The following is a 24,836-nucleotide window of genomic DNA, read 5'->3' on the forward strand; positions in this document are numbered from 1 at the left end:
AATACTGTGTCCTTAACCTTATTTAATTAAATCATTAAAAATGCACTGGAAACCTTAGCCACAAAGGAACCTACTGTTCAAACAAAACAAAAATAATAAATCTTAAAACGGTTAATAGAAGCTGCATAGATTTTGCAGTCAGAATGTTACATTAGTCATAGTAGCCTTAATGGAAATCTTTAAATTATGCATCACTCACAGAACAAGGTAAGCAGTCACAACTTATGAAATGCCAGAATTAAAATGGTCCCTTCAAATTCAATCATGCTGTACTCCGTAGAAATTCTGCATTAGTCAGTATATCTGCACAGAATGAGTAACATACTCCTCAAACTTATTATGGAGAAATCACTTCACATACCATTATTTTAAAACTCTTCTTAAATCTTCCACACTCCACTTTTTACATATCACTCACACACACACAAATATAAAGATGATTGTTAAATATACCAGAAGGACTGATAAACATCAACAGACAGTAAGTCAAGATGTATAACAACTTCAGAACTCAATGTTCACTAGTAAGAGGACATAATAAACAAAATACACCAAAAAATCAAATTTGGACTCCATTGCATTCCTATAAAGGTGAAGGGATGAGTGAAAAAAGCAGATTTTCTATCTCCTTCATATGATCCAGAAAGCTTCAACATTAAGTTTTAAAAAGGTCTCATATTTGAATAAAACCTGTCACATTCTTGATATTCTGAAGAGAAGGACAGCTGAAAGCTACCCCAAGGAAGAGATTAAGCCTTTGTTTATGCTCATGGCTTATTTCCCTGCAGAAGGTTTGGCATTCCACAGGTAAGATAGCTTGCAAGTATTTCTGAAAGGGCTAAGGGCAGAGTCACAAGAGTGAAGCCTGATTTCAGAAACAAACTTTCCATTTTCCCAAACTTTTCATCTTCAAGGAGATCCCAGACACCAGGAATGAGTTATACAAGGTGAATGAAGTTTTGAAGTTCAAAACAGACTACAACAACGCACGAAGGTCTTGAAAAGCCCAATCCATTTGAGGACTCCAAGACAAAGTGTAGAAAAACAGATACCAGGCAGGTGAAAGACACAGAACTGAGTGTCAGTTTGGATGTCCTGGATTTGATTCTATCAGCTGCCCTTGCCTAAATTCCCTGGGAAAACTCCTCTGGACAGAAGAAATAAGTCACAGAGACTAGTTAGATACTTCACTGGAAGTGGCAACGCAAAACTAAAGTACAGGATGACATATTTAAGAATAGTCTCTTAGCAACCTTTTTGCTATGGAACTTTTTTCAGTAACTCAGTTTCTGCTTTTTCCAGATTTATGGCAGTCAAGATGAAGGGGCAATACTTGCCAGCAATTTAAATCAAGGAGGATGGTTTCAAGACATGTCAGGGTAAAGGAAGTTATTTCTGTATTCTAATACATTTAGGTGGCAGAGGGTTTTTTTCCCCAAGAAAGCAGCAAATTTGCATTAGACAATTCTGGAAGCCTCTTTACAGTGAAAACAGAAGTGGAAAGACACAAAGGGATCTCATCCATAAAGCCAGAGGGCTTCCTGGGGACTTCAACCTGAAGCATAACATGGTAATTGCAAACAATTTCCATTTCCTCCTCCAAACCAGCTTGTTGATTTGAAGCCATTAGAGCGTTGCTCATGCTGATGAAGTTTCCGATTCATAACCTGCTCACCCGCTAACTCCACTCAAGTTTTATTGCCACAGTCACAATGATTCAAACACTTTCATAAAACCTGGCAAACATTAAAATCACTCTGTATGGAGAGTTCTAACATCCTGGTGAATTGAACCCTGAAGATTTGCTTTTCCATGCACATGCCCACGGTCTTAAAATACAAATCAGTTGAACAGATTCACAAGAAAAACTTCAGTACACGTGGAATCGCCTTCCCTCAGCATTCCTGGCCTCCGAATGAGAATACAAGTGAGGAATGGGATACCATAACTGCTGGCTTAGCAGTAAAACAGTCTCTTTACACATATCAAAGATCAATGCTGTAAACTTTTATGACAATATTTATATAGCTGTTAGCATAGGAAAGAAAAAAAAACACAATATTGCTTTGGGACACATTGACCAACTAACACAAATATACTCAAAGACAGAATTTTAATCTAATTTCTCAAAAAGAAAATGAGAAAAAATAAGTGAAGAGTTTATAAACATGTTTAGCTTTATATTACATTTAAGGGTTTTACAGAAATGAATTCGACTCGTAAAAAGCTGGTATTTAGGCATGCTTTGAAAACACTACTAATGAGGAGGTGACTAGAATCAGCAACGTCACTTTAAGCGTCACTTTAAGCAGAGATAAGACTGTTTTTGGCATCCAGTAGCTGTTGCTATTCTGATAAAACTTAATTATATTTGAAGCACCTTAAGCCCCCTCCCATGATAAACTTCTAATTAGCTAGCTCTAAACTATGACTCACAAATATATTTCTATTAAAAAAATAACATTTTTCTGTGTGTACAGTGGAATTTAAATTTGCCAATGAAACAACTCACCATGGTTGCAAAGGGTATAGCTCTTGAAGCATGGTAATAGATGGCAATGAAGTTGATGAAGAAGGCAGTTCCACACACCATTGCTGGAATAAGGAAGGCTCCGATGAACATCTGCTTTATCCATCGCCTTCCTGTAAGAAGGGACATTTCAATGGGACTGGTAAGATACAGCACATTGAAAAAAAAAGGACTAGTAAGCACTCCAGAATTTACATGTTTGACTACTTCTCCCAAAAAAGGTAAAAGAAGTAAGTAACAACATACTACATCAATACAAGAGCTAAGAGCAAACTAAGTTTCGGCTGACTCTGGTCACTCACAAGATGCAGCCCATTACTCAATTTAGTGGGCCAGGTGAAAAGAAGAAAAGGGATACAGCATGAGAACATTTCAGCTGAAGAACAGCTTATGCAGACTAAGCCGGCCAAAGAACCTGGGGTGTGAAAGCTGAGGGTGCATGTAGCTGCAGATGAGAAGAGACAGAGATAGCAGAGCTGGCCCTGTGCAGCACCTGCATTAGACAACACTTGAGGAGCACAGGAGAGCTCAGCACTGCATCCAGCACAGCTCAGCACCGCCCCCAGCGGAGCTCAGCACCGCTCCCAGCAGGGCTCAGCACCGCACCCAGCAGGGCTCAGCACCGCTCCCAGCGGAGCTCAGCACCGCTCCCAGCGGAGCTCAGCACCGCTCCCAGCGGAGCTCAGCACCGCCCCCAGCGGAGCTCAGCACCGCTCCCAGCAGAGCTCAGCACCGCCCCCAGCAGGGCTCAGCACCGCCCCCAGCGGAGCTCAGCACCGCCCCCAGCGGAGCTCAGCACCGCTCCCAGCAGGGCTCAGCACCGCCCCCAGCAGGGCTCAGCACCGCCCCCAGCGGAGCTCAGCACCGCCCCCAGCAGGGCTCAGCACCGCCCTCAGCACAGCTCAGCACCGCCCCCAGCGGAGCTCAGCACCGCTCCCAGCAGGGCTCAGCACCGCCCCCAGCGGAGCTCAGCACCGCCCCCAGCGGAGCTCAGCACCGCTCCCAGCGGAGCTCAGCACCGCTCCCAGCAGAGCTCAGCGCCGCCCCCAGGAGAGCTCAGCACCGCCCCCAGCAGGGCTCAGCACCGCCCCCAGCAGGGCTCAGCACCGCCCCCAGCAGGGCTCAGCACCGCCCCCAGCAGGGCTCAGCACCGCCCCCAGCAGGGCTCAGCACTGCAGCTGCTTCCAGGCAGCTCCTGCTCAGGGCTGCCTCGGTCCAAGCTGGACCCAGCCAACCCAGACACACCTTCAGGATGCATTAAGGAAAGGGCCACCCCAGCTAAAAAGCAAAATGCCACAGCATTTAACATACAGGAAAACTGGACTCTTGACATTTTTAACAGAAAAGGTAGAAAGAAAGTGATTTCTAAACTCCAAGCATCAAGGGAACAGAACACCGGTTAGCAGTTATTACTAAATTTAGAGCTCCCTGAGGAGATCAAAGAAATCCTTTTGGGCAACACCTTAAAAATTTCCCCCATCTGTACTCTCTTACTTTCTATGCTCTTAAAAACTGTCTACATTTATACACTGTGATATTAACATGCAGTAAGTAAAAAATATTTTTAAAAGCATATTTTTTCAAGACAATCATATGTATTTTCACCATGTGCCCACATAATCAGCATTTAATGGTTTGATACATGTTTGCCTGTAAAAAAAAAAAACAACTTATCTGGCTCAACTACAGATCACAATATATTACAGCACAGCAACCCCTTTCTAAGCAGATCTGGTTTTGTACAAATTTCTAGGTTTATAAACAAACCACATGAAAATAAACTTCCAACCTCCAAACTCAAAGTAGAGTTGAGATTGAACATTAATAGGTATATCATGCTAAAAAGATACAAATTTTCTTTTGTGAACTTACCAGAATTATTTTTTTAAGCACTCTAGAAGATAATCGATATTGATTATTCTTTTATTGCAGCATAGGGAATGGATGAAGCTAGTGCACTGCAAGAATCTAACTGGTCATAACTCAGAGGCATAGTGGAGAGCATTTGAAGACAGCCTGTTCAAATCTTCTGTCAATTTTACTTGGCTTCTGCTCTCTACTGATGCTTACTTTGATTTGCTAAGTATAAAGCTGAGCAATACTGGAAAGTAGAACAACTTTCTTTAAAAGATGATATAAACAGTTCTCCCCATCTGCAATTAATGGTCTAGTAAATAATCTATACTTGTCGTTTTTGTGTTAGCCTAACACAACCCCCCTAGTACATAAAGAAGAGGACCATGTAGGAGTCAACTGGAGAAGATGACATGAGCTGTTTAACAACATGTTACACTAAAGGGAAAGGCTGTTATACTCTGTGGATGTCATGAGCCAAAAATCACATACAAGAGTATAACAAGCAATTTGGAAATCACAACTGTTAAAAGTTCTTTAGCTCTTTTAAATTAACCTAAGACTTCAGTTACCTTTTTAGAAAGCATAGCCAGTACTGAGTAGATAATATGAAAGTTAAATACACTCAAAATATTTCCTGTTTATTAAGAATCTAATGGATTCCATCTAACTCCAAGAGGACTCTTCTACATTGGTGCAAATCAGAAAACAATAACTTCTCAATTTAACAATGCAATGAAAATGCTGAAACATGAAAACAATTTACCTCCTTGTCTAGCATAAAGGCTTCCTCCAAAATATCCATTCACTGGTGATGTTGCAGCATAAACAAATATAGCTGTACTAAGCATTGATCCTCTCCTACAAGAAGGGATATTTTTGTTGAATTACATAATGACATACAAAACCAAACATGATTAGAGCAAAAAACCCCTGTATTTTTAGCAGAAGCAGTTATTTAATATTTTTATGTACTACAAATATTTAGAAGTGCTTAAACTGTAAAATCTGCGTAAGAATGAGAATTATTTGTACACAAGGCTTTGGCCAAGTCTAATTCAATGTGGGAAAGAGAGTTTTGACATACTACAGTCTTTCCTAACATGCATTTATTTTAACTGGAGTACAGACTCTCACCTCTGATAAATATACCCTGACATTTGGATGTGTGTACTTTGTGCATAAATAATTATTTACATGACATCCATTAAGTGTAAGATTCAACTGCAGATAAAATGTCAAAAGGGCAGTATTAACAAAAATATACTAAGATTGTGAATAATGTTTCTGCCATCCCCCAGAAATTAACTTTTAAGATGGAAAGTGCTCATCTGGCAGAAAATTAGATTTAGAAACTATAAATACTATAATGAAGTCACAAATCAGCATTAAGTAGTGCAATCAGAAGAGCTTAGTAATTTTTAAATGTCACCCCATTAAACGTTGGACTCCTAATTTTGGCATAATTTTTCTGAAATTTTACAAGCAAAGCTAATAATTTTAAATCAAAGAAGCCATTTCCAAATACATTTTAAAAGATCGCATCTAAGAATAGGAAGATATAAATGTTACTCATTAATAGAATTGTTTCCCCACATCCCTCTGCTATTCTTCAACAGCAAATAGCCGTAGGTTTTCAGCTGACTTACTGTACTTCCTTCAAATTAGTTGCTCTGAGAGATTCTAGTTACTGCCATTTTGGTTTGTGAGGAACCATTCCTGGATGCCTGCTGTACTCAAAGAAGCAATCTTTAGCACTTAAGCTTCCATGACAGCATGACCAAAGCAAATATACCTGCTGATCACACACACTGAAGGACTGTTCTACCAGTATTTGTTTTTTAGAAGTTTCTCGTAACTTAAGACAATTTAGAGACACATGCAAAACCCCCAAGAGCAGGCACAGTCTGAGATGGCACTGCCACTGTGTCAATCCAGACTACCAGTAAAAACACCAGACTTGGTGCTGTTTTCCTAAACATAACAATTGTCTGCACCACATTTGGTCAATTATTCCACTACACACCCAGAATTAAATTCACTTTGAAAGTGACAGAAAGGCCTACTGCAATAAAAGACTAAGTGCACACACTTTTTCAAAAAATACTATTCTGATACATTTTACAAGTGACACGACTAACCTACAGCCTCCCTACAGGGCACATACATTCTGAAATGGTTTCATTTTGTCCTCTGAAGGGCTGATATGCTGCACAATTAAAATGTGTATGCATTCCTGTCTAGAAATACCACCATGAGACACAAGGAGGGGAATAACACCTTATGGAAAATGAAAATATGCCAAGATTCTGGTACTACAGAGTGGCTTTTTAAACACACTAAACTGAAAAGCAAGAGTTCCCTCCAGTGGCACATTAGAAGCATTACAACTTGCTAAAATCAAGTTACAGGTGATAGAGACCAAAGTTTAGTCACTGCTTAAAACAAATCACTTGTAAAAACCCCCCAAAACCCAAACACAAGCCAATAATTCCTTCCAATACCCAAAACACAATCACTACAGAAGCAGATGAAGTCCACCCAGTAACCCAAAAATCTCAATCAAATTAAGAGGTAAAGGAAGAAAACAGGTGAACTACAAGTAGTGTGTTAAATTTAAACTTGACTATTATTTCTTTTCTTTAATTGAGTCTTTCCAGTCAGGACCTATTTCTGGGGATTTTACATCAACACAGGCTGAGCACAATGTGTTCAAAAGAACTAAAAGAATTACATTTTCATTCCCAAGCAGACTTGTGATAAGACTGACTTAATACTGACTTGTTAGCAGAAAACAGGACTATTCACAACAGAGCACACTCTTATTTCAGTCTTCACAGGACATGGTGGGGAAATAGGGCCAGAAATATAATAACATCTTGTCACTCTGGATGAAACCAGGAGTGAAATATGTACCTTTGAATACATATAATTCCCATATTATCTACTAGTGATTCTGCAGAACAACAAACTAGTTTCAAAATAAATCATTCAAAAAGCAAGCACTAAAAGAGAAAATCAAAGGAGACTGACTAACGTGGTAACAGTAGGACAAAGTTTCATTACAAATTAAAAGAGCACTTCTTAATACTACATCTGATCTGCAGATTACTACTAGAGACTCTCAAACACTTTTTTTCAGGCCACTTAGAACAATAACTTTTGTAATTATTTTGTTCACTTAAACATTTATATATGGAAGACATGGCACAATTATACTTACTCTGTGTATAAATCTTCTATCATTGCAACAATAATAACTATAAGAGACACAGCAAAAATTTGACAGCCAGACCCAATAAGCGATGAAAATATTAGAGGATGACTGGATGGTCTAAACACATCTCCATGGACCTGCTTCCACCCATACTCATCACCTAGATCTCTGTCCTGGGAACAACAACAACAAATTTTAAGTCTAGTCATGACAATTCAAGACAAACACACAAGCTACATAAAAACAAAAGGTCTGATTTAATAAAGCAACTTCAAGTGAAGTGTGTCTTGTCTTCTAAATGCATCAAATCGAAAACTTTTCAGATGCTTATGAAGACAACAAATTACTACCTGAATGTATGACACAATAGAATCTACCAGAATCCCTGTCCCTAAAGCCTCTGAGGTGCTTAGGAGTATATCAGGCTTTTACTACAAAGTCAGAATGGACCTAGTTAATCCCAAGGTTGGATATGAACATTAACACAGTGACTAGAGAGAGATTTTTGGGTCGCAACCTAGAAGCATGTTATAAAGAAAACCAGTAACACTTCCAAGACACACAAAAGGCATTTTCTGTCCAATTGAAGAAAGCCATTCAGACCATCTAACACAATGAATGTACAACAGGAAAACAATAAGCCTTAAAAAAGGAGTTTTTAAAGCATGGATGCAGGTCTTACCATATCATCCATTTCTTCCTCCTTGCTGTATCTTGCATAATCTTTTCGCAAAGTTCTCATTAATATCATAGACACCAGGCCAACCAGAAAGATCACCATCATAAAAGAATTGAAAATTGAAAACCAGTGAATCTACAAAAAGAAAACACACACATAAAATTTAGAACTGTAAATGTGTTTCAAATTATTCCAATAAGGATAAATTGTTGCCTATAAGGACAGCTTGTCAGCACTAGCAAAGTAACACTACATTTTCAGAGAGTGACACTAAAACTGGCCTGTGAAACACCACTCATAAACCTTTTTATCAGCCAGCCTCCATCAGGACCAAGTTATCACAACTTAGTTAAGCAGCAGCAAAGTTTGAACAATTGGCTGTGCATGCTCCCTTGATAAGCAAAAGGCAACACCATGCACTGCTGCCTTCCTAGAGAAGAGGCTCAAGTAGAGAATCCAAAGGAATTATTGCTCTGCACAGGATGAAAACGTGCAGCAGCATTATTTTTGCTCTCAAAAGCATATACTTCTGGTTTTCACTGAGCTCCAAACAGAATGCAAAGTCCCTACTTAAGGAGATTACAACCTCAGATTTAAACACAACTGATAGCGCCACAACTGATAACTGGCTTAGTTAATGCTTTTTGCTCTGCACTTGCTTCAGAATAAAGTGTACCAATGGCCAACTGCATTTATTCAGCTTACATAGTTGCACAGTCCTGTCCCTGAAGTGTCATTGTTTCTGGCCACCTGAAAGGATTTTTTTGAACTACACTATATTTTCTGCAAGCTTGAGGCTTGCCTGCACACTTATTGAAGCATTCCAAAAGAACGGAGCCACCCTATTTTAGCAGCAACACTGCCACTTAAACAATAGTCAGACCTCCCTGCTTTACTGTTCCAGAGCACCTGGAAAATAGGAAAATTCAATGATGTAATCCAAAAACTGCATGACATCTAAACTAATGCAACCATTGTAAAGGGATGTATTGTAAGGCTGTCGTGGAACAATACATACTCTGTGCTGAAAGAAAGATGGGTCAAGGTACTTGTCAAAACGGTCTTCAAACTTCACATCTGATTTCTTCCATTTCACCTGAAGAGAGAAATGTTTATATTTGAAAAGGTCCTTACAGTATTTTTAGCTATACTCAATGCAGAAACCCAGAACACATATTAAAAACCATCCACTTTAGGGGTCTTCTTCAATATGAATGGGGTTTGGCAAAAAACAATGGAATGATATTCTTAAAGACTGGCACCTACAGGTCAGGCACAGAATGAACACCAGCCTCCTCTCCTCATGGATCTAATCTTGTACATGCTTGTGTTAAAGAACAAGGAAGAATTAGTCTTGTACTAGCTCAGTTCTCTCTAAGGGTTAATCTCTGTGAGGTTAACCACAGATACAGATTTGTAGTTGTCAAATACCACAAACCTTTTTCATGATTATAGAATCTATACAATGTATATATACATAAGTATACACACACACATACACGTAATTACTATGAATCTAGACACTTCAATTGCCAATAAATTACTATGAAACCAACTGGAAAAGTATGTGATTATGGACAGACTATCACAGGGTAACAGCGTATTACAGCTGTCAGTTCTCCACCAGCTGCAGAGAGGACTGCTTTTGATTTGGAAAATGTAATTGCATTAATGAACTATATGGTGCTAATATGGTAGCACAGAGTATTTTTGTCAATTTTTGCAAGACTGCATTTAAAAATCAAAATAATTTGACAAACTACATACAAACCTACCTGAAAATCTTTTTCAAAAGCATGCCAAAAATTACCAGGATTTTTAGTGATATTGAAACAAATGTAGCCCCCTTGTACATACCTATTTTAAAATTCATGAGAAGTAACTATCCCTTCCAAAAACTGTTCTCTTATTGAGTATAGAAGAAAGCATATAAATGTAGATTGAACACCCCAATCACTCACCACAGTCCTGAGACATGTTAAAAACCCCAAGATGCCAACACTACTCACTTTGAGGTTAGATATTAATGTTCCTCAGTTCGAATTACAACTTTGTTCAAGATTAGTAGCTTTCAAAATTGTTTCAAGCAGATACATTTCTCATTTGAGCATCTGCCACTATGAAGCACAGTTTAGAACAAATCCACCAGTGACAATCTGTGAATTAAACACCACACACAGGACAGCCCAGCAATTGCCCGGCGGTGCCAACAGAATTTGATAGAGAAGTCCTGAGCTTTGCATGCTAAAATTCTTTTAAGGAAGTGTTTTATGTTATTTTTATTACTGGCTGCTACTCAGCTTTTAAGTTGCTGTCCAACTTCAAATTTAGAGCAAAAGGATACTGTACATAGTATACAAGTACCTATTTCTAAGTTATTTCACCATGTAGAATTTCTTATTACATGCGCATCACCAAATTACTTACTGAATATGACATCTGGATTTTTGTGTTTGGTACCAATTTCACCTTTCCTTCACTGGTCAGATTGACATCTACAATTCTATTTCCATTGAAACCAATTTCAAGTTTTTTGTAAGTCCAAAGGTAATAATCTTCTCCATTTTCATCTGCTTCTCCAACAATCCCTGCATAGAAAAGAAGTGCAAGCATGTATTATAGCTATGCTTTTCAGATATTTTGCATTTGCTTTTTAAAAACATGCATTCCAAAGTTTTGCCAACTAAAAAAGCAACATAAACAAAGAGGACACAGAAGACCATATACTTTTCTTCTCAACTCTAATATCTGGACTCCACTTTCAATCCATGGGTTACTGAAGGAAGCATTTTGTAATGGCATTAAAAGAAAAAGCTTGCAGCTACAAACACTGCAGAAGACCCAACAACAGTGCCTCTACTTTTATTTGCAATTCTTACCAGATAAATAACTAGCTAAATAGAGATTCATTCTTCCTAGCAGAACTTAGCCAAGACCTCTACAATTTCCCATCTTCCAACTATCTATTTCTAACTATCTTCCAACTATCGTTTTTCTTCCTCTTAAGAATTTTACTTTTTCTCTGTAATCCTCATTAGTTTACTTCCCAACAAATGCTTCTTGCTCTCATTTGCACAAAAGTTTCCAATGCTTGCCAAAAATGTGGTTTTATATCAGGAAGAAATTCTTTACTGTGAGAATGGTACAGGTTGCAGGTTGCCCAAGAGAAGCTGTGGCTGTACCATGATGAGCTTTATGCTCTCTTCCATATCAAACCATCCAAACCATCCTTTGATTAAGTTCTTAATTTTCATTAAGTTCGTGCAAAATGTCTCATCTACCACAGAAGAATTCCAGACGCTGTGCTATGTTGGGTGAAAATAAAAACTTTAACAGTCAACAAGTTCCCAGGCTGTGTCACCTTTGATGTCAAGATCAAAGATCACATACAAGATGTACAAAATCGTAAGTCACAAAAAAAGCAGCACTCAAGATACACAAGGCTGAGGGGAATGGGAGAACAAGTAGGTGAAGGATATGGAACAGACTATCACAAAGCACCAGGGATATGAAGGAAGGGCTTTTGTGCATCACCTGTGTTTTTTAATTTTCAAGGTGGTATTTCTGTCAAGTTTTTCACTATGCTCATCTGTCAGGATTGCCTTGTATATGCCATCTACACAAAACATGTGCCAGTTTGTGCCTCCACCATATAGCCTGGCACCTGCCATGCCATCTGTTCCCATGGTAGCATCCAGAACCACAACAATATAGACCTCCAAACTACTTAAAGAACATTCTGATTAATCACTCACTGAAGGAATGAACTAACACAGTGCTTCACATAGCTAGGGAATGTCCTGAAACAATCAAGCCTAGTCTCTCTCTCCACTGTGGGACAGCAATTCAGGAAAAAATATAAAATGGAATAATTTTTTCTGAATGCACTTAGAAAGATCTTGTTGCCTTTTTCAGATTAGAAAACAGTGTAAACCTTACAGAGCCCTCAAACAGCAGTTTGATGTCATTACCTTCAGTTATCAGCAGTTAAGAAAGGTTAATTTATGCCTAGTCTCTACTGAAAATAGAGCAGTCCTTACAGGGCTTGAGGACTTCCAGGGTGAATTTTAAGAATTAGTGTTTGTGCATATGTCTGGTAGCAGTAAGCCTTAGCAAGGTGGAAATCATAAAGAACATAAAGGATGAACTTAACTAAAGTTTGCCAGGAGACAGGAGGAGTGCCAGGAATGCATCTGGTGGAGCCCAGGGAAGTGAAAGGTCTGCTTTAAGAATAGAATTAAAGTTGCCTAGAATTCTCAGCAAACATTAGCACCATCTGAATCCTTTTCTTTTACACTCTTCACAGAGAACTTTATTTTGGTAGCACTAAAAAAGGATTCCAGCTATCTACATTTAGGGAAGAAAATTTTGGTTTAATCCAGCTACAAGATGCAAAGCAACAATGAAAAAAACCCGGATATTGGATCATACAGTATATTCAATACATGCTGGCCAGTGAGGTTCTCAAGATAGGTAATCCAAATAAAGTGGATCAAGATGAGAGCCTTCACACAGTAACAACAAGTCATTCAGCACAAGCTATTTTTAATGCAAGCTGAGGGTAACCAGTTCTGGACACTATCCCCATGAAACCAAAAAACCCTTCTCAGTATTCAGACTATTTCAGAGATGCCATCATAACTACTTCAGATCTTACTTCCATACCCAAGTATCTTAAATAGTCCTAACAGTTTCCTTCATTATAATTACTGAAATTTAGTAACTATTTAGAAATACTTACAGCTCTGAAACAACAATCAAGCAAAAGATATTTGCTTTCTTCAGTGTCTCTACTTGCCACCACATTATGTGGTACTATACAAGTCTGCACAACACACTCAAAGGCACCACAGGCTGGCAGAGGCGTGTGTACAGCATCATTCACGCCATATTCATAACAGAAATACTTAAAATAAAAACTGCTCAGTTACCAGCAAGTCTCAGTGCTTTAAGTTTTAAGCAGCACTCAGAGCCCAAAACATTTCTGTTGCTGAACAGAGACCCAGGAAAACCAAAATTATTGCAGATAAACTATATTCCCAGTTTTCTCCACTGTACTGGGAAAACAAAGGTCCAAAATACTAATTCAGACTTGCAGATAAACTCTTCTAATTAGTTCAGGTGCATCCACTCCTTTCTCAGCTCCCCACCAAGAACTCATTTTAATTTTTTGAATATAAGTCAGGCTAATATTGACCAACCTGCAGTCCTGCTACTTTCACCTAACCTGCAGGAGACACAGGCCAAAACTGTCAGCACCACTTGCCTTCACACCTGATGTCAGATTATATCCTTACATAATATTACCTGTACTTATGATCCTGCAGTCCCCATTATGTAGCACAGCTTGAGATCCTGGTTCCAAACTATCAAAAGAAGCTTCTTAATATCTTAGAAAGATAATACCTATATTCTACGTGTTTTCTAGTTGACTTCTTGTGCATAAAAAGCATACTACTGGGAAACATTAAAAACACTCAATCACAGGAAACCAGATTTTTTAGCTGAGAGCATAACATTTGTCATATGTAGATTTAGTAGGTATGTTTGTTTTTTGGCATTTTGGATGACAAAACATGACCAGAAAAATAAATTCCAAAAAAGAAAGCCTCCAAGACTTGTTAGCCACACAGGATTCCAAAGAAGTCAGCTTAGCATCCATCATACTTGGGCAATTCAAACCCTACATACCTGCCACTAGTCTAGAAAAATAATTCACTGGTCTTTTGCTGAAAGGCCAAAGCCATAAAAATATTGTAGCAACAACTGTCACTCATGCATGCTTTTAAAAAGCCTACCAGCAATTGCACAAGCAGTACAGTAAAGGTCACACAGAATAATTCAGGTCTACTCCAAGCCTGGCTACAGAGCCACTACACACAATAAACCAATCAGCTGAAAAGAACAAAATCAATACTTAAGTACTTCTCTTCAGGCATTATAACAGTATCTCTTAAAAACAGACACATTAAAACAAACCCAGACCTTCCTGACAACCAGATAAATAATAAATAAATGAAGCATTAATATTTCTGCCATGTTCATCTAACAGATATTTTCTAAAACATATTAAAATAAGAAAGAGCTAAAAAAAAAGCAGCCTTTGTCAAAATGAATTAATGATGGATAGCCTTATTCATACCAGCTATCAAAGAACTTTTCTTGCATGACTGGAACTGCTTTACTGCAGGTGCTGGGGGACTTGGTTTGGTTTGGGCAGGTTTACCTCCCTCATGGAACACAGGCAACAAAGAGCTTATGGCTGCTTTGCATTTCCTTCCAGTTTATATATCTACAACAGGGAGATCAGGCCTTGGAGAGTTTAGTTGATTGCTATCAGTGCAAAGTTCAATCTGCAGAGCATTCCTTACTAGGTATGTGATCACAGGTTATGAGGGAGCAACAAAACACAGAGACCTTAGGAGACAATGGCAATAAAGATACACACATTTTTATTCAGACACAAGCACTTCTAAACCCAGGTAAATAATACTCAGCAAGAGAAATTCTGAGAACTGTCAAAGAGTGAGTAAAATAAAACTCCATATAAACACAGACAACAAAGCAACACTGTTAACAGCCACTAAATTACCATAAAATTAAACCAAACAGTTTTTGCATGAGTAATAAAAAAAAGTAGCAAAATGAAGTTTCAACTCTCAAATAAGCTTGTTATTAATGATCAGAATAACATGGCCCTTACAAGTAACCTACCTAATTACCACCTACTTGAACATCTGAACAAATTTATACCTAAGAACTTACTGTTAATAAATCAGGTCTTTGGAAACAAAACAGCTTTTCACTGTTTTTGTATTTCACTAGTACAGCCATCCTACTGTTCTTTCAATGAAATAAGCCATCAACTTATTTCACACAGAATTGGATTAGGTTGGAAAAGGCCACTGAGTCCAACCTATGACCCAACACCACCTTGTCAACTAGACCATGGCACCGAGTGCCACATCCAGTCTTTCCTTACACACCTCCAGGGATGGTGACTCCAACACCTCCCTGGGCAGCCCATTCCAAAGTCTAATCACCATTTCTGTGAAGAAATGCTTCCTAATGTTCAACCTAACTCTTCCATAGTGCTGCTTAAGATTATGTCCTCTACTACTTTACTTCAAATTCTTGTGAATTAGACTTGCATTTCTTGTGAAATTCTTGTAACAAAGCTTAGTCATTAAATGACTCCATGAAACCCACTAGTACAGGGCTTGTGTAGGTGTAATCCAATCATTAATGCACAGTATCACTCACCCCATATTGGCAAGTCATCAATATACATCTGGTACCAATAGTGATTTTTGATAGCATACACAAATGCATCTCTTCTTCCCTTGTCCAAGTCAACTTCACAGTAAGTGGTCTGCATCACATCATCTGCAAAAAAATTGAAGCACAGTTGAAGATTTATTAATGAGCTGGCTCAAAGTGAAGGCAAATCAAATGTAGGAATGGACAGAGCTGAAGTCTCTAAGCCCTCTTGGGTATCCTCAAGTAGATAACAATAAAGAACATTTTAAAAGGAAGCATTAAAGCAAATGCATGATTGTGTTCAGAAATCTACACTTCTGCATGCAGAGGCTTCCCACATACGTGGCAGGGAAAGGTTTCACAGTATCCTTTTGCTGCTTCACTCACACTAGATTAAGGTAAAAAAGCTGATGACAGATTCACCTGAACAGATAATGAGATCTCTCTAACTTTAACAAGCGATATGAAATTATTAAGAAATACCTAAAACTGTTTACAACATTATCTCTGGTTTAGTATAATCGGCTTCACTGACTAGGAATAACGTTTGTAAAAAAACCTAAAACTTTTTAAAGTTCTCAGCAGTTTTGAAGAAACTACTCTAAGGAAGAAACAAAGCAATCAGAGTAAAGACAGAGAAAAAAAGGGAGAGAAGACAAAAATAGGAATAATGCAAAGGACACACAACAGGCTGTGTTTGGGAATAAAATAAATCCACCTCTTTCACCCAGGAAGTTATTCTTCCCCATCTACAATTCCTAAGTTATACTGTTAGCAGCCATTCTTTTACATTTCTGAAGAAGTACAAAATGCAATTTTGTTAAATCATCCTTTTCCTCTTTACATTCATCTTCTCTAACAGCACAGTATGGTAATATCAAAAATAAATTTTCAAACTGAAGTTACCATGATACCAATGTTCAATCCATTTAATAATTTATTAGGTCTCAGGTGTAACAGAGGATGTCACTCAAACACTTGAGTAAAGAACTTGACATATTAATTAAAAAGCATTATTATCCTAGATTTAGCTTGACAAGATAATTAAGCCAACTGAAAACTTAGAAGTTATATTACAATATGAGTGTATGTTACTATTTAATTTCTTCCTTCACACAGGTATTTAGACAGATTTGAGACCTGTGATGTAAGAACATTGTTCATATTGTAACAAAAGGAAAATCCAACTATCTTGTATGACTGCATGTATCCTTTCATACCCCACACTTAATACAACAAGAAACACTACTTCATGGAGGCTTGAATACACTGTAGATTCGCCCCACCAGTCACCACCATGGGAGTGCAAGTGGAAACCTTCACCCTCAGAAGGGCACATTTCTGCAAAATCATGTTTTTATTCTAGTTCAAAAAATACAGGCAATGCCTACTGATTCAAATGCCAGTTTTACTTACACAGTTTAGTACTTCAGCTAATAACAGCTGTAGCCTAAACAATTCTTTGAATATGATGAACAACATGCAGTTTCACGCTTACCTGCCACTGCTTTCCAGTCAAACAATGTTGAGAAGGGAATTATTTTTCATTGCAGAAGCTAATTTATTAGAACAATTTTATTTCCCTTTTACTAACTTTAGAGAATAAAAACCTAAGAGTACAAAATCTAATTTTGTAAATCATGCAATACTTTAAAGAGAAAGAAATGTCTGCAACTGTTAATCTTGCCATAATGCCAAAGGCACATAAAGAAAAGCACAGATGCCTGTAAACTCAGAACTTAGATATGATTCACATATTCATGAAGAAAATCTGTGCAAGTTGATAACTTATTATCTTAATTATTTCAGCTGCAGATTTTAGATACTCAACACTCCTTCAAGCTGTATCTTTTACTTAAGGACACATGAATCTATTGGTACCAACCAAGCCTCTATCTGCTTACAAAAAGAAAGAAAAAGGAAAACAAAAACCAACCAAAAAACCAAATCACCCCAAAATCACCAACAGCCCTGTTTCAATTTAATTGCAGCAACTCCTGGAACACTGATGCAGAGCTGAAGCCAATATCAATCACACTGAAATAAAACTTATCCATTACAAAAACATTTTTTCAATTTCACTGATACAACCAAGTTACAAGGGGAAAAAATAAAAGTGAACACCCTTTCTGCACAGAACAAGGTCTACCACTAAAACGTCACCCAAAAACTGAGCTACCATCACAATTTAACAATCTAACTGGAAAGGAATTAATTATACAAATGCTAAACATTAGACACTGGTCTATGAAATCCAAATTTTACAATACATAAATTGGATACAAATTGTACTGGGTTTATGACAACTTCTAAGCCTCTAAAAAATGAATAAACTTTATTAATCTTCACCAATTATTGAATTGCTGCCAGTTGCCTTCACTGTCCTTTCCATTTTGTGTTTCTGAGGACATTCTATGAGGTTTGACAAGAAAATTATTTCTGCCACATTGAGTAAAATTTTCACCATGCTACAAGTGTAACAAACCAGTAGTAAGAGTGTTTCCCAGTGTTTGTACAGGTAATCTTTCTTTCTTAAAAGAAAAGATTCAACTCTGAACTCCTTTAGTGTGGCAGTGCTATCCTCTATGCAAATTTTAAAATTATGAAGAATTTAAGATATTAACAAACTTTGTAAAAATCTTTTATTCAACTTATCCTACTGCTAGCAAAAAACATCATTAGCTCTTTTATTTTACACATGTCCAGTTCTGGATAAAAATTTACAGCTTACAGGAACTAAATCCCATCTGACTGTAAATGCTCAGACAAGAGATACTATGCTTAATTTCTCCATCCAGTTAAGCCCAAGTGATGAAATGCAATGTTCTGGAAAAAAAGATACACTGAGACATAAATGGAATTAAATTAATAAATGTTAAAATTCAAGAGGCAAAAAGAATCTATTACTATTTGAAGTTTTGCAACTACTAGCTACAGACATCTGAAAGGACACACAGAGAGACATTATGCAATAGAAGACTCAGGCCTTAATACCAAGAAATATATTTGCTAAAGCAGTTAAATGTCTTCTCTGGAACAGTATGGAAAGATGGTGAAGACAGAGAACAACAGGAAAAAAAAAAAACAACAAACCAGCTTCATCCTGCTCCAGCCTGACTGGCATGAGTTAAGGACAGCGCTACAAAGGTATTTGTCAAAGTTATTCTAAACTAGACAGTAATCAGAAGGATACAATCATCAACTTTGTGTTGAGGTGGAACTCTGAGATACTGAGCCCTTGCTACTCCTTTGCAATTGCAGTAAGTCTACAAGTATTCATCATCACAGGAAAAAACTACATCTTCAGAACTGGTAATTCCAGGATATTAATTCCAGTAAATTATCAAACATTCATACGCAGAAAACTTAGTCTTACTTTGTAAAATGATATCAGTTACTTCAGAAGCAATATCTGCTGCAAGCATTTTCCTTCAAGAGCACATAAGACGGAAGTGCAAACTCAAAAGCCAGTGGTAGCACCAATCAACCATACAAAATACCCTCAGCTGCTAGCAGCAAGAAAATTTCAGTTCTTCTCATTAAAAGATCAAGTTTGAAGAGTTTGTGTATTTTTTTAAGTGACTAAATGCACTTTGAATTACTTACCTTTAAATTTGATGTCAAGCCCACTAAATTCCAGCTCAACTCCTTGAAGTGCTTCCCCTAGGGTTTCATGGTAATGGCCAATGCTTTTTTTTGATCCCACACAGAAAGGGAGAGAGAAGTATTTGTACGTTTCTTGGCGATTGTGGTAGGGTCCTACAGTATTCATCCACAGAACAACTTCCTCTTTATCTTGGTACTGAAAAACAAAGTTATTGAGTTAGATGAGAAGCTCAGCAGAATAAAAACGTTCAAGAAGCTCTTATTCATATCAACTAGCAGGGCAGGATTGCTCAATCACAGGCAACAGCTACATTTAAAGACAGCTGAGCATTTTTGTCTTTTGCACGACAGGGACTCCAGGATAAAATTTCAGCCTGCTTTCATAGGGAGAAAAAAAGCCAAGTTGATCATACAGTTTCTTACAGCCTAGCAGCGAAGTATCAGACGAGGGGGATTTAAGAAAGATGTAGAAGATGCAGCAAGCAGAAGCTTTGAAAATAAATAAGCTTTGACTAATTTTGTAAAAACACAGATCAGTTAAAAGCAAAACTCTGCTTACCTCAACTGAAATAAAGGAAACACCAAATTAATGTCTTGCTAAACAAGACTTTACCAAAGTAGTCAGACAATCTACCCACACTGCCAGGTATTTTGTATTTTCCTAAAATGCAGCTCCTTTTCTTTTTAGAAAGGGTATAAACTGCATTCAAAATTCCCAGAAGAGCACAATGCCTCACAGGAAGCACTAAAATTAAACTGTTGTGTACCTATAGCAGCCAAGAGCCGAAGTCAGACAGAAGAACTGTATTTTGATGCATTTCCAACATTCCCACAGTGAAAAAACAGAACAGCAAGTGGCTGCCATGAAATTCTCTCTGGGAACGTTTACTCTTCACTTTCCACAGCTACTGTTAGCCAGAAAAAGATATTCCTTGTCTAGGAGCCAATATTTTTTTCCAAGCCCTTATTACTTCTGAACAACAAGAAAAGGTACTTAGGAGTCATTAATCTATCAATACTCAAATACTGGAGAAATCCAGGAAAATTAAATGATCTGAAATAGTAATTTGCATTATATCTGTATGCATCTGGATGAGGTATCAGATTTGCTGATTACTACACAAAGTCCCTCACACAACACTACTTAACCTATAATTTCAACAGAAGCAGAGGGACAGGGACAGCAATGTAACTTCTAAGGCAGGAAAAAACCCTATTTATAATTATATACACATAAAAGCAAATTGCTATACAGGTCTTGATTTTTTTTTAGGTACAGAAGTAAAAAGTACTGTTATAAGACCAAAACACAGACACAGAATACCTTGGAGACGAAAAGAAAGCAAAATGTTAATTAGACGTAACTATTATATAGTGCACAGCTGAAATACTGAACACAGTTTTGTATCTCTCTTTTTAACAAATGAACAAAGGTTGTTCAACTCCATTTATTCTGAACAACCAGAGCCATACCAACAGGTCAGTGCAGAAGTTTAAAAAAAAAATCCAGATGAAGTGTTTAAAAGTTAAACTCAAGGACTTAAATAAACTTGCTTCGGAAAATAATTTCATCCCTTTAAACTAACACACCTTCTCAATTAAAGGCTCATCTTTTTTTGTTTACAAAGATGTACAAAGGTCATTCCAGCCTCCTGTGTGAGTGATTTCCAACAAGAAACTTAAAATATCTTAATAATTTCATTCTGAGCTGCAGCAGAGACCAAACACTTACTGGTTTCACAAACTTGCCCCTTTGCAGAGCACACACTTCAGAGCAGTTCTGACAGCTAAAGAATGTCAAAGAAGCATCAAATAAAAAGTAAACAAGAGAAAGCATGAGAAAGTAGACATTCCTCCTCTCTGACAGCAATCAGAAAGGGCATACCAGCGCAGCATAGTTGTCCAAAGTTGGGAAAGATAAGAGACAGAAAGCAAAATCCCAGTTCCAATCCCCTCAGCTGCAGAAACAGACAGCAGTTTGCACTTGGAATCCGCCTCTAGCTCCTGCCAAGAGAGCACGGCACAAGCTGGTCCATCTCTCTTCCTAGCCTGTTATTTCTATCATGTCTTTTGTTTCTTCCTCTAACAGCTGCAGAACATATTTCCAGCCCTTTCTCAAAATGGTCTTTACTTGTCAAGAGCCCACTTTAGCACTACTTACACCAACAGCTTACACGTGAGCTGACCTATGTCTCTGCTTAACCTTCAGTAATAGAATATGACAACATCCTTGGGTCTGTCAGTTCATCACTGACAGCCTGAATAAAGAAAGCACTGACCACTGCTTTCCTCAGCTGTTCCTTTCTGACATGCTTCATACTGAGCTGGCACCTCCACATTTTTGGAACTCATGACAGATGAGGCAGAAACCAACAGATTTAGAACATAATATGCAAAATCTTGCTATGTTTTCTGATCTACCAATGTAACTACATAGTAATTACAACATCTGCAATAACAAATCTGGTTTTTGCTTGTCTCTTATCTGCATGTGGCTTAGCCCCTCTTCAGGGCCTACATGTTTTTCCCACAATGACTCCAAGATGCCATCAACCTACTCTAGAGAGAAAAGGGGCCACATCTAACAGATGCAAAGAACTCAGTCTGCATTTATTACTTCCTCCTTTCTCACAACCACCCCAGAACAGCACCAGACAAATCTTTTCAGGACTGCTACATAAAGAAACACAACACCTCAGCCAGCCCAGGGTACACCTCACTCACACAGTCCTTAGGCACAGCCATCTGCCATCCATCAGGTGCTCCCAGTGACTCCCTCAAATTAAGGGCATTGTAGTAAGTAAAACAACTTAAGCACCTTCAGCTTAAATTTGGGGGTGGTACCTAGCAGAAACGGAAGGACATTTTCTTCTCTCTCCATTTGTTGGGTTTTGCTCATTGTCAATTATAAGGACGAGCTTTCACATTTAAATACATTTCTCTGACACATCCTTACATTCTTAGCCTAGTGCTAGGGTAAGATGTTGGCAAGAACACAGTGCTATTAAAGAGTTCAAGTGTGGCAGTTTGATGGTGGGCTTTCTGTCTGGTTTCTTTTCTGTTCTGTTTCATTAGGACCTTCATAATATCAAAAAGTCCACAATAAATAACAATGCCAACACAAAGGAAAACTTATTTAGGCAAGACAAAGCACTAGAGTATTTTGTAGGATACTGTCCTGTCACCTCTTTAGGAGGGCTGCTAAGTTGTGAGAAGGCTTACATATAACACACCTTTCAGCAAAAAGGTCCCACTATGAGAGAGAGAACATAAAGTAAGCCAAGATGAACATAGTAAATGACAAGGCAAAGAAGGTCAACAAATAAGATGCAATCTGTACTCTGGTATATCTCAGCAATCTCTTCTGGTTTTGGTTCATATGAAGGGATAATACACTGCACATAGCTCAGAGATCCCAATTATATTCACAGACACAAACATTTAACAACTTGGTCACAGTGCCACAACTCACACAGTTCAGCACTTCCACACGTGAGAGAAGGCTACAGAACACAATTTTATTTATGTTTCACTTTCTGTAATTTATGAAAAAAATGTCTGTAAGCTTCACATATTTTTCTGCACTATGCTTAATATCAGCTCGGTAATTTCTGTAGCTATCTGGAATATATAATGATATATTTAAAGATGCAGCCTGAAAAGTCTCAGAATAGACACAAGTTACCTACCATATAGCTGATAAGCTAAGGGAGACAAACCTTCAGAAACTTCTTTCTGTAATTGCCAACCAGGTGGTGGAGAACCAATCTGCACCTCAAACGCAACTACATATCAACTACAACCCTCACCCCAGCTGAGGACATCTGCTCCAAAGCAGCACAATATGGTCACAGTGCCTGCTCAGAGCACTGGGCTGCAGGGGTGTGCCTGTGCAAGCTAAAATCACATCCAACCCACCCACAGTTCTTCCTCATTGCCTGTATTGATGGGTCCACTCTAGCTCCTTGCAGAGCACTACAGTGGCAGGAACCCTGTGTAGTCTGACATGGCCAGGAGTGCACATCTTCTGTGTAATACAACTAGTGAAAAACTGGGGGGGTGCACCACTTTGAGGCTTAATATAGACAATTTCCATAGATCTATACAGTTTAGAAACTATTCAAGTATAGCAATACTGGCTTCAGTACATGCATCTTTCTTTCCTGTTACCCAACAGGGCACTCGTGGTATGGAAAGCAACTTTATATTCTCTTTGCTCAACTGTAGAAATCAGCATGCTAACCCTAAAAAGAGACTATTTATTCTAAAAAACAATTAAGGCTAGATGAAGTCAGTTACAAAAGGTTGCAGAAATAGATATGAGACTGTTGCTGATATTCTTCTTTAAACCAGGAAAATATTTTGCAAAAAAGTGATGGGAGACAAAAAGAGCTTTACATCTGCCAAACATGTGATGATTCAGCAAAATAAATTCAAATCAAGACAGTTTCTTTCAGAAAATATGTGATTTTACTCCTTTCCTCGAATAGAAGTCTGGAATGGCATGCCCCACAATGCACATCTTGCAGGGGGAAAAAAAGAACCAACATTATTTGTTACTGGCAAAGCAAAGATGTAGAAGCAAGATAAGAAATACAGGAGGCAGCAAGCAAGACTCACCTGGCAAATAATATCCCAGGGCTTGCAGTACCCAGTATCTTACAGATATCCCATCTATTGAGCACTGTGATAATTCTCAATGTTTGCAGCTCACATCTACACCCTATTAAACTGTGGGTTTCAGCCTCAGGCTTGCCTTTGGACAAAGCAGGCTATTTCCAGTAACACTTCTTTATTTCTCTCTGAATTTTAGGCCTCATCAAGATGTGTCTAGAACTGTACCAGTGGCACAGGCTGAACTTCTGTACATGCAGTACTTTTACTGTTACACTTCCTCGATGCACAAGATTGCTCAGGCACACCACGTCCCGCTTCCATGACATTTATTTCACCTCTTCAAAATGGAAACACAACTTCAAAGAGGAATCAGGCCGCTCATCTGCGCTCAACTTCACATGCAAATAAGTATTTTACATGAACTGAAATGTTTTCCACAGTGTTTCTCTAACAGACAATTTTCAGATACTATACAAAGTTCCTAATTTTACATACTCATTTTAAATAAGCCTTACATTCTCAGGGTTTTAATGTATTTGATCAGGGTATAAAATCAAGCAAAAACGCTTTTCTCAACCATATTAAATTAGGAATTTTGCTATGTAATATAGGCTTATATTATAGGGTTTTGTTTATTTTCAATGTTTTTCATGTATTTCCATTCTTAGAGAGCACAGATAATTAAACTGAAGCAACATTAAAATTAAAATGCTACCTACTCTCTAGACCATTCTCCTCCAACAAAAACCACAGGATATTTCAGAATGTTTTATGGCTTGTCTATTACATCATCAATTTCAACAAGTCTGGCAACAGAAGATGTGAAAGCAAAGGGCAGGCAGGAGCCCCCAGCCCTGTTTCTGCAGGATCAGTGTACATTGTGATAAGGCCACCAGCACCCCATTGATACTATCGCTTCCACAAATAAAAGGACAATTGTCAAAAAATGTTGCAATTGTTATAATACAGGCAGTGAGCAAGTACATTACATGCTCTGAAGCATGAAAATAAGTTAAAGAATCACCAGACAAGTTTTCAGTTAGTTCCTGATAAACTGTTCTGTCATGGTCTGA

General features: G+C 38.0%; 1 protein-coding gene across 1 annotated transcript in view; it reads right to left on the minus strand.

Moving 5' to 3' along the window:
* Positions 1-24,836, minus strand: part of TM9SF3 (transmembrane 9 superfamily member 3) — a 41,015-nt gene that overhangs the window by 13,572 nt on the left and 2,607 nt on the right. Inside the window, exons 2-9 of the mRNA XM_005481297.4 lie at positions 19,147-19,342; positions 15,544-15,666; positions 10,708-10,868; positions 9,299-9,376; positions 8,284-8,415; positions 7,608-7,774; positions 5,151-5,245; positions 2,513-2,643 (exon numbers count right to left, since the gene is read on the minus strand). Of these exons, the coding sequence (XP_005481354.3) occupies positions 2,513-2,643; positions 5,151-5,245; positions 7,608-7,774; positions 8,284-8,415; positions 9,299-9,376; positions 10,708-10,868; positions 15,544-15,666; positions 19,147-19,342 (1,083 nt within the window). The remainder of the gene's footprint in view (positions 1-2,512; positions 2,644-5,150; positions 5,246-7,607; positions 7,775-8,283; positions 8,416-9,298; positions 9,377-10,707; positions 10,869-15,543; positions 15,667-19,146; positions 19,343-24,836) is intronic.

The sequence above is a fragment of the Zonotrichia albicollis genome, chromosome 7, assembly GCF_047830755.1.
Source record: "Zonotrichia albicollis isolate bZonAlb1 chromosome 7, bZonAlb1.hap1, whole genome shotgun sequence".
NCBI classification, from domain to species: domain Eukaryota; kingdom Metazoa; phylum Chordata; class Aves; order Passeriformes; family Passerellidae; genus Zonotrichia; species Zonotrichia albicollis.